Raw genomic sequence first — 11,062 nt, forward strand, 5'->3', positions numbered from 1 at the left:
CCAAATTCAAGATGCTCAAACCCTAGACAAATCAACTATTTAATGCATACAAATCAAAAGGAATTCCCTAAACAATCCCTACGTTCAAATTTCCCTCTCAAAACGCTAAAAAAAACTTCCTAAACGGCTCTACGGGGGCGGACGGCCGCTCGTTCTCCGCCTGTTCGCGATTTTCGCCCGTGAACCGGTCCCGCCTGGACCGGCTGGACCGGTCCAGTGGACTGGTCTAACACAAACTTCTGCTTGTCTTTCTATGAAAGCTACACAATGATCTTGCTATCATCAAGGCTTTTATCTTCCCTGAGATAATGTCTACAATCCTTTTAGAAATCATATTTTAAATGATTTTGATAACTCCTTTGATAGTGATTTTCTCAGCCACCTCTAAGATATTTCTAATATCCTTCTCTCATTGCTTTGCTCTTTCATCAAGACTATTGTTCTTAAGGGTATGTGGAGACTTTGGTGGTGAAGGTTCTAGTTGGCTACAATCCATCTATATCATTGAATTTACTATATGGATAGCAAACTACAACCATTTTAATGGGGAATTCCAGCAATAGTAAGCAAGTTGAAGGAATCATAAGATGCTTTTCCACAATTCCCTACCACTCTTACATTCAAAACTCTTGAATCATTTAACCAATTCTGTGTTCCGTAATTCCTTGGATTTTAAATCACAGGTCTAAGTAGAGTTAGTCAGCCTGAGTGAACCAGACCAATTGATTGTTGTTGGTCTGGCAGAGTTAGCCAATTTTGCTTGTTTTGAGGATTGAAATGTCCCAAGTTAGTAATTTAAGCATATGCAGATCCAATAGATACAATTAAGTTTCAGTGTGGAATCCTTTAGCTACTTGAGAAGACCAAAGTAAATATCGTCTTGAGAACGTATTTGTTCTTACATCGTAAGCATAATAAAAATACACAAAGTGTAAAACCTTTAAGCATGAACATGGACTAATTTTAGCTCTTTTGTCTTCCCTGCATGGTAATAGCCTTTGAAATTCTTTATACGTGAACATGGCTCAAGTTTTTGAAGATAAAAATTGTTAGAGTACTAACTATAGTATTGGCACTCAACAACATCAAGCCCTTTATCCCATTATGTGGGGTCAGCTACATGAATCATTTTTCTCCATAGTGTTTGTACTCAGTAAAAAAAATATGGGGTCTTGACATGTTAATCATTATGTAATATCCTTTTAATATATTAATCACAAGTATACGCCCTGCAATATGTAGTGTCATTGGGTTGTATAGAAAATGGATGAATAATTCAAAGAATGAAGATTTGGCTCATGCAACTTTTCCCCAGCCTCATTCCCTCTCCCTTTCCCTCTTTCCCTGGCTCCCACTCTCAATTTAAACTTATTTCAGCTTGCTCTCTTTCTTGTTCTCCAAAGTTTGGTAAGGTTCCTTCAACTAGTTTGAACATGCTTCCACCAAGAAGGGTTGGGTTAACCATTCAATTTTTCTTTGATTGGTACCCTTTACATCAGCAGGAAACATCATCGAATTCATTCAAAAGAGGATGCAACCTTGTGCATTGAGGGCTGGCATTCTGCTGTGATCCAATGTCATCTATGGAGTAAGTGGAATTTTTTTTTAAGGAATTGTTCACTTACCTCCCTTTTAAAGGTATGTAACAACAATTTACTACACTACTAATGGCAAGTCAATGGATGTTGTGAAAGACAAAATGTCTAACGATAATCAAAATGATCTGGAAATTAATCAACTTACACAAACAGTGATGGATGCATTAAGTTCTAAATCATCTGATGTGTGCCTCTATCGAATGCAAATCAAATGCACCATGGTCATGTGATCGGCACCCGTTGTGCTTGCAAAGGCTAATAATTATAGGTTGAATCTTGTACTTATCATTGGTTGGTGGTCTGTTTCCTCTCAGAAGTTAGATCACTTATAAACACGCCTTAAAATGTTGGAGGTCGGTTAGGCTTGTGATCAAAATAATGAGATTACTTCAAACTTAGATTATAAAGAAAAAATCAAGCAAAGGGTGATGGAAGAAAAGTGAATTTACTGCATTAATAGCAGAAAGATAAAAATGGTCGACAAGTATATCAAGCAAATTTTGGAGGCGTCTAGTAAGGAAGATTTCTTCCCAGACAAGGCATAGGATGCTGAGTAGGGGTTCCACTTGGTATTCACTAGATGCAGACCTAGTGGCTCAGATCTCCATACAGCTAGTGAATCGAACAGGTGAAGTAGAACCTAAATCTCATGATGTAGTGCCAATAAACACGGATGGAAGTGCGAGGGCATTTATGTCACATTAATGCTGAAAAAACTTGATTGATTCTAACAACCCGAGTGATCACCATACACCCTGTGGCACTCGGAAAATTATTAGGTGCGGAGATCGGACGTAACTCTGTGTCTGGACGCAAATAAATGTGTGCATTATTCTTACTTTATGTCTTGTCAACCCGACTAACCCGAATTATTTGAATTCAGGAATACAAGAAGATGTGAAATTGGGCGTTTTTACTTTTCACTCTCTCCCCTCATTCGGTTCTCCAGAAGTTTTTCTTCCAATCCTTCGGCATTTCCATTCTCCAGGACCTCATCGAGGGTAGACGAAATTGGGACTAGTCTGCATTTTAGAAAAGGTACGACATGCTACGCGCTGCGCCATTGTTTTGCATTTACTTTACTTTATGTGCGATTTCACTTTTTTTTTAAAAATGTTTTCTTTTTTTACTTTGTTATATAACTAATTTTCTTCACTGTTTTTTTATATATTTTGTTTGATTTTTCAATCATCTCATTCAGGAATATCTGTTATATTAATTATTTTGTACTTGCATTTTACTTAACGTTTCTTTTGTTGCGCTTAATATGCGCTTTATTTGGGTTTAACTTGTTCTTGTATTGCGTTCTTTCATATGGCTCTTTATAAACAATTTGTTATTTTTCATTGCTTTGTTACCATCTTCAGAACTATTTGTAATGCATTTATAGAGATAATAAACAAAGAAGTTGATGACACATTGAGAACTTTGCAAATTCATCAGTTTTTGAAGTTCCCGCTATTTCAGCAGTGGATACATCTTTTATATGAGATTATAAAATTTTGAAATACTTTTGATGAAAGCTTCATTGTCAATGGTCATTTGCTCTGCTCACATGTTTGATTTAAAATAAGAAATTTTTGATATGTTTTTTTAATTTTGTAATATATTATCTTTGACCAATTAAACAAAATTTTTTTCACAAGTTCGTCCAACAGAGATGTTGATATAAATTGGAAGAATGAGCCACACGCAGGAGTTCTAGGAATAAAAATAAAAATTGAAATGACAAAACTAAATAGATCAACTAACAATACAACAAAGTTAAAGACTTTTATAATATTTTTTGTTTCTAATTTATTTTTTTGATTAAATAACAATAAAACTCCAAGAATGTTCATATCTATATCAAATAATGTAGATGAGTTCTCTTCTATTAATTATACTGTAAGTATTAAAAATTTCATGATTCAGGAATTCAATAAAATTACAAACAAGTCTGCAATGGAGAAACCACTGGGTTATATGAATGATTTTTCTCCACTTTTACTGGTAAGTACAAAATTTATTTATATTTATATATTAGAAAATCCATGATCCATTAATTTATAATTCATAACAATATTATTTAACGTGATTTTATATGTGATATTATGCAAATATGATTCTTGGAACACTTCTCCATTAATAAACTTACCAATCTAAAATTAAGACTACATTTTTTAAGATGAAAAGAGAATACTGATATTTTCTATACACAAACGAGTGCTATCACTTTATTTAAAATTTTGAAAGAAAATGTGATATATTTTAAGATTAAATTTCCTCTATTATTTATTTTGATATCATATCACAGCAAAATTAAAGTGAAACAAAAGCGCAAAAAAAAGTATTTGAAGCACATATAAAGCGTAATAGAGCACAACTAAAACGCACTTAAAATTTGAAGCGCATATAAAATGTAATTGAAGCGCATATAAAACATACTTTTTTAATATTTATTTAGATTTTTTGCATATTTATCTTGCTTTACAGAATGTTATTAAGGACGAAATAGAAAATATAAACGTAAACATAAATGTTTTTCAAAATATCGAATTTCAAACTCATTAATATTCCAACAAAATTAATTCACCACAACTCAAAAAGTTGACACTCATACACCTCACTCTCTCCTTGAAAGTCCTCCCCATTCTCCACATCAATAACTCCCTCAAACTCCTGCTCAACCTCCTACTCAACCATCACTACCTAAAGGTTAAAATTGGGCTAGTATTCAGAATTACTTGGTGTATTAGAAAAGATGTGCAATATAATTAAAAATAATTTGAACAGAATAGTTGATCGAATTGAGTATAATTTAAAGAAACTAAAAGCAACAGTTGAATCTCTACAATACAAATTCATGCATATGCTCTAATGCGAATATAATCCTAACAAACCTTCTTTATCTTTATATTTCTCAACTATCTCATCTGTGAAGAAATCCAAAATTGTTCCCACTATAGATATTGCTCCACCCAAAACAGCTGCAGTTCAACCACCCACTACATATTTTGCTCCACCATCACTCACTATAGATGCTCCTCCAATACATAGTAAAAGCAGTAGTGGATGGTTGAATTGTAGTGGGTGGTGAATCAATATCTGAAGTGGGTGGTAGATTAATATCTGTAGTGGGTAATAGAGCAACATCTGTAATGGAGGTCATTTTTTATTTCTTTACAAATTGGATAGTTGAAAAAGATGAAGATATAAAAAGTTTGTCAGGATCATATTCACATTGGGCCACATGGGGGATAAATTTGTATTGTAGATATTGAACTGTTGCTTCAAATTTATTTAAATTAACCTCAATTTGATTAACTCTTCTGTCCAAATTATCTTTAATTCTATTGCACATCTTTTCTAATATACAAAGTAATTTATTCTGAACATTAGTCGAATTTTTATGTTTAGGCAATGGTGGTTGAATAGGAGATTGAGCAAGGGTTTGAGGGAGTTCTTGATTAGGAGAATGAGGAGGACCTTCAAGGGGAGAGTGAGGTGAAGAGGTGTCAATTTTTTGTGTTGTGGAGAGAGAATTTTATGAGAATATTAAAGAGTTTGGAATTTGAGATTTTAAAAATCATTTATATCAGCATTAAAATTTTCTATTTCGTTATCAATAACATCCTGTAGAATAAGATAAATCTGCATAAAATCTAAACAAATATTAAAAAAGTACGCTTTATATGCATTTCAAATGTGCTTTAAGTGCGCATTGCTTGCGCTCAACTGTGCTTTATATGCGCTTCAAATGCATTTTTTTGTTTTGTTTTAATTTGACTGTGGTTTGATATCAAACGAAATAACATAAAAAATTTAATCTTAAAACATACCTCCTTTTTCTTTAAAAACTTAAATAAAATAATAGCATTCGCTTGGGTATAGAAAATATCAGTATTTTTCGTGGTCTTAATTTTGTATTGGTAGGTTTATTTATGAAAAAATATTCCAAGAACCGTATCTGCATATCACCACACATAAAATCACGTTAAGTAATATTGTCATGAATTATAAATTAATGAATCATAAAATTTTTAATATATAAAAATAAATAAATTTTATACTTACCAGCAGTAGAGGAAAAAAATTATTGATGTAACCTAATATTTTTTTCTTTTGCAAACTTATTTGTACTTTTATTGAATTCTTAAACCATGAAATCTCTAATACTTGCAGTCCAATTAATATATGAGAGCTCGTTTATATTACTTTTTATAGATATGAGCTTTCTTAAGATTTTATGATTTAGTGGAAAAAATAAATTCTAAACTAAAAACATTGTAAAAATCCTTAACTTTATTATATTGTCAGTTGACATATTTAGTTTTATCATTTCAATTTTTATTTTTATTGATAGAACTCTTATGAGTGATTCGTTCTTTTAATTATTATCAACACCTTTATTGAGCAAACTTGTGATAATATTTTCATTTAATTGGTCAAATATAATATATTAAAAATTTTAAAAATATATCAAAAAATTTTTATTTTAAAGCAAACCTGTGAGTAGAGCAATCTCATCAGAAATGAATTTAAATAAATGATCATTGACAATGAAGCCATTATCAAAAATATTTCAAAATTTCAGAAACTTATATAAAAGAGGTATACCCTGCTGGAATAACAAGAACTTCAAAAATTGATAAATGTGCAAAATCCTCAACGAGTCATCAACTTCTTCTTTATTATCTTCACAAATGCGTCGCAAATAGTTCTAAAAGTGGTAACATAGCAACGAGAAGTAACATGCTGTTAATAAGGAACCATAAAAAAATTCAATACAATAGCAAGTTAAGCACAAGTGAAGCGCAACAAAAGAGCATGTAAAACGCAAGTAAAGCGCAACAAAAATATAAATAAAGCATAAGTACAAAACAGTTAATGTAACATATATTCCTCGGTGAGATTGTTGAAAATCAAATAAAAACATATAACAAAAAACACAGTGAAGAAAACTAGTTACATAATCAATGTAAGAAATGAAATCATGAAAAAAAAAGTGAAATTGCACAAAAGGAGCAGTAAATGCGCAACAAAATCGTACTTTTTCTAAAATGAAAACTGGTTCCAACTTCGTCTACCCCCGACGATGTCCTAGAGAATGGAAATGTTGAAGGATTGGAAGAAAAGCTTCTGTAGAACCAAACGACGAGAGAGACTAAAAAGAAGGGTGAAAAGTAAAAACGCCTCATTTCGCATCTTCTTGTATTCCTGAATTCAAATAATTCGGGTTAGTCGGATCGATCGGGCGGACAAGACATAAAGCAAGAATAATACACAAAACAAATTCACGTGGAAGTTCCACATGTCAAGTTTTTATTCGCGTCCGAAACCAGAGTTACATCCGATCTCCGCACCTAATAATTTTCCCATTGGGTCATTGGCAAGTTTCAACAAAACATCCTCCTCATCAGATGCTTGTCCCACACGATCAGCATCATCCATCAAATTAATAAAAATCAAGGCATGTAATAATTAATCTAATCCTTCAATCTTCCAATGCCTTCAAATTTACCAAACAGACATCAAAGAATAAGCAAATTGAAACATTGACAACCAAACAATTTTAGAATTTAAATAATCTAAATTCCAGGATTGCAAGGTTAACAATATTTCAAAATCCGAAATTATCAAAGCCTAGTTATTCTAAGTTCTAACCAATAAAACCCCTTAATCTCAAAACACAGAATTCCCAAGCAACATTATAAAAAGGCAAAGTGAATATACTAACCGGTCTGGCTCTGCCTTGCCTTTTATCACAGCTATCACATTCTGGATCGTCGTTATGGTTTCATTCCCCTGAAGCAATGAAAGGAACAGAAGAAATTCTCAGTTTTCATGTTCAAACGGCTCTGTTGGATCGTGGAAATTTCAGTGAAGAAAACGAAAAATAAGTTGCAAATCTCAAATCAAAGATCGTTATTCACAATCAACCAATAAATTGCTTATATCTCGCTTCATTTTCTTAACTTTATCCCATTACACAGCATCAGAAACAAAAAATTCCTCAAATTTAAATAGAATTTAAAAGAAACAGGGTAAAAAAAAACGCACAGGTAAACCCTACACTGCTCATCAAAAACCTTATACCTTAGTGCTCGATGATATTCGAAGCTCACCAGGTAGGTCAGATTGACGAAACCCGGCCCCGGGCCAAGCCGGTATACTGGAGCTCCTTCTTCGCCCTGCCAATCGGCTGCAGCCACTTCTCCTCCAATCGTCTTCAGAATCGCTTCACCATCTCTAGACGATACCGGCAGCGACGGGATCCCCGGCATGAGGCCTCTAGCGACCACCTCGTCGACGCTCACACGCTCGCAATCACTGACGCTGGCCCAACCTGGCGTGGTTGGATCCCCAAGACCGCGAAATACACTTCCCACCTGCACGCCGCTCGGCGGCATCCACCGGTCGTTTGGAAACCACTTACCACGGGCACCGCCACCGTAGTCCTTGGCGTCAGTGTACACGATTGCAGCTATAGCGCCAGCCAGCTGCGCGTTCCTAATGATGTCCCCGCGAAAAATCCCACCGTACCGCGCTAAGACCACGCTCCCTACGACGTTCACACCAGCAGCCCTCAGCTTATCAAAGTCCTCGACACGGCCGTAGTTGGCATATACCACTTCGCCGGCAGCAGTGCCGGAGCGAGCGTAGGCGTGAAACGTCGGGAGGACCTCGGCGGCCACATCGGCGTAGGGATCGCCGGGGTAGATTTCCTGGACGAGATCAAAGGAGACGGAAGGGGCCGCGGCCTCTGAGGAGAGGGAAAGGTAGCGATGAACGGGGTAGGACAGAAGAACATCGTAGGAGACGATGTGAGCTGGGATGGAGGCGGAAGATAGGGTTTCGAGGACGTAGGCTGCGGCGTCGGCGTTGGCTTTGGAGCCGGCAACGTGTGGACGGCGGGTGAGGGCGTGGAGGTGGCGGGCAGCAGTGTCGTTGGAGGATAAGCGGAGAAAGAGGGAGTGGTAAGTGGACTTGGAGGGAGAACAGGTCGTGACCAGCAGAATCAGAAGGACGACAGCTCCGACGCCGGCTAGCGATAGTTGTCGTACGATACTGCGGAAGTGAAGCAGTGGTGGCCTTCGCTTCTTCATGTTTTCTCGATCGACGAGCTGATACAGTAATTCCGAAGAAAAGAAAAAATTGGCGAGGACAGCAATTGGCCAAATGAGTACAATATTTTGTAATTGTATGAAGTTGCCAAATATTTTTTTTAGGGATATAATTTATATAATATTTATTTATTTTTTATTATATTTTAACATAAAGTCATTATTTACTAGTCAAATTCTCTATATTATATAGAGTAAGAAAATAAACACAATAAAATTTAATCTGGTTAAATAAATATATCCTAGTTTATATTGAAAGAAATCTTGAGAAAATAAATGTATTAATACAAATGTTCTCTTAATAATATAAATTATTTAATTTAATGCTTAAATAAAATAAGTTGAATTAATTAATGTTAATATTAATTAAAATAAATTAAAATAATAATATGCAATAATGATACTCCATCGAGTTTGCTGAGTTTGGTGGGTGGGCGAGGTTAGGAACTCGTCATACTCATGTTTGACTTCCTCTCTTTACGTGACTCCTTAAATAAGGAGCAACAATAATTTATATTATAAATGATAATTTTATTATAATTTTAATTTGAAAACGAAAAGATACAACATGTGATAGCCAAGCAATAAATAAAATAGCTATAGTTTCTAAAATTAAAGGTCTTATTACATGCTAGAATTTAAAGTATTAATATGAATGACCAATAAAATAGTTATAACTTTTGAAATGAAAACGAAGGCATATGTCAGATGATAGCTACATAATAAATATATTATATTCTAATTTAAAACTTTGATATGTAGCTACCATAACTTATTATAATGATTTTCTTTTTGGCATTTTGTGAGATAGTTAATTCTTTTATCTCTCTTCTCATATATTTTCTCTTGTCAATTTGAAAAATTTTATAGATTTTAAAAGATTATCACCATCTTCCTTTGTTGAGGTGCTCCATATTTAATCGTCTAAATTTACTTACTAGAATGATTACATCATAATCATCAATGTTTCACACTAAGGTTTTATTTGGGACGGCTTTTTTATTGCTTTCTAAAATAGAGTTTTAGTATAAAATTAAAAAAATTTGTACTAAAACTCCGTTTTAAAAAGCAATAAAAAAGCCGTCCCAAATGAAGCCTAAATTTACTTTCTGATTTTCTCATACCTTTGTATGAAATAAAATTTCTCCTTCGATAAAATCAATCTTTGTCATCCTAGGTAGAGTGATGTTTCATCCTTCATATTTGGCATCATTTGTGGGAAAGCTATTATTATACCATCAAGAAAAGATAATGTGGCAAAAGTAGCTTAACCATCCAATAACATTTTTTTTCATTCAAAAAAAAAAAAAAAGCTAATCCACCTCCAATGTCGAATATCAAACTCCAAACTAAAGAAGCCTCGAGTGCAGATGAATTTATCACTCAAGCACTACTAAGAACATGAGGTTTTCGCAGCCTCAAGTTCTTTTGAAGGTGTTTTAACAAAGGTGTCTAATATTGTGCAGATGATGGAGAGCGAATTTGAAACTCTACAACTTTAAATCTCATCTCTAATTGAGATATTTGACTCTATTTTTCAATTCCAACCACCACAATTTTCATAATATTAGACACCTTTGTCAGTTTTGTGAGCAAAGAAGAAGTGTTTCATCATTAATGATACTCTTGCATCATTCCATCTTTGTAACCATCTATTCTATATACTATACTAGTTCAAGCTTCTTTAACACAATATAATATTGATTATTCTCTAGCACCTTTCAAGATTCAACATGAAGGTGGTTTAATTAATTATGATTTGCTAGTATCACTTATTTTGAGGCCTTCTCTTATATGTCATACCCTCAATTTGTAATGATGAAATGTTCAATGAAATATTCTTAGTCTATGTTCTTCCTCAAGTAGAAGATGGGATTAGTTTTATTACTTCAATAAGGACATAGATATATCTACCATAATAGAAAAAATATGGCCAATCTTCTTTAACTTAGAGATTTTGCTCAAATAAATTCAAATTCTCTAATAATAAACCATCTACAAAGAATGAAGGAGATACTATAAAAGCACATAAATTTTTTATGCACAAAACATTACATGAGCCAAATGGAGCATTTAAGGTCTACAAAGCTCAATTGTTCTGACTAAAGAGGAAGGGTTGCATGAAGCTATCCTAAATTAGTTGAATAGGCCTCTTGCTAATGTCATATCAATAATTTAGAAAAGAATTTTTTTTTTTTTTTTGTTAATCAATGTTTATGAAAATTTCTAAGAATTATGGCTAAAATTATTTGGGATTTTTCAAGCCTCAGAGCTATCTTGAATTTCAGGCTAAGGATCATTTTCATGTAGAGAATGAGAGTCTGTTTATAAATTTTGACATACCTGATAATAAAGAAA

The 11,062-nt window shown here is 33.7% G+C and overlaps 1 protein-coding gene across 1 annotated transcript in view; it reads right to left on the bottom strand.

Moving 5' to 3' along the window:
- Positions 1-8,770, bottom strand: part of LOC110111389 (probable glutamate carboxypeptidase LAMP1) — a 19,898-nt gene extending 11,128 nt beyond the window's left edge. Inside the window, exons 1-2 of the mRNA XM_020843234.2 lie at positions 7,706-8,770; positions 7,318-7,385 (exon numbers count right to left, since the gene is read on the bottom strand). Coding sequence (XP_020698893.1) covers positions 7,318-7,385; positions 7,706-8,686 — 1,049 coding nt within the window. The 5' untranslated portion in view covers positions 8,687-8,770. The remainder of the gene's footprint in view (positions 1-7,317; positions 7,386-7,705) is intronic.
- Between the last annotated feature and the right edge of the window lie 2,292 nt (positions 8,771-11,062).

This window comes from Dendrobium catenatum, unplaced genomic scaffold (genome assembly GCF_001605985.2).
Source record: "Dendrobium catenatum unplaced genomic scaffold, ASM160598v2 fragScaff_scaffold_134, whole genome shotgun sequence".
NCBI classification, from domain to species: domain Eukaryota; kingdom Viridiplantae; phylum Streptophyta; class Magnoliopsida; order Asparagales; family Orchidaceae; genus Dendrobium; species Dendrobium catenatum.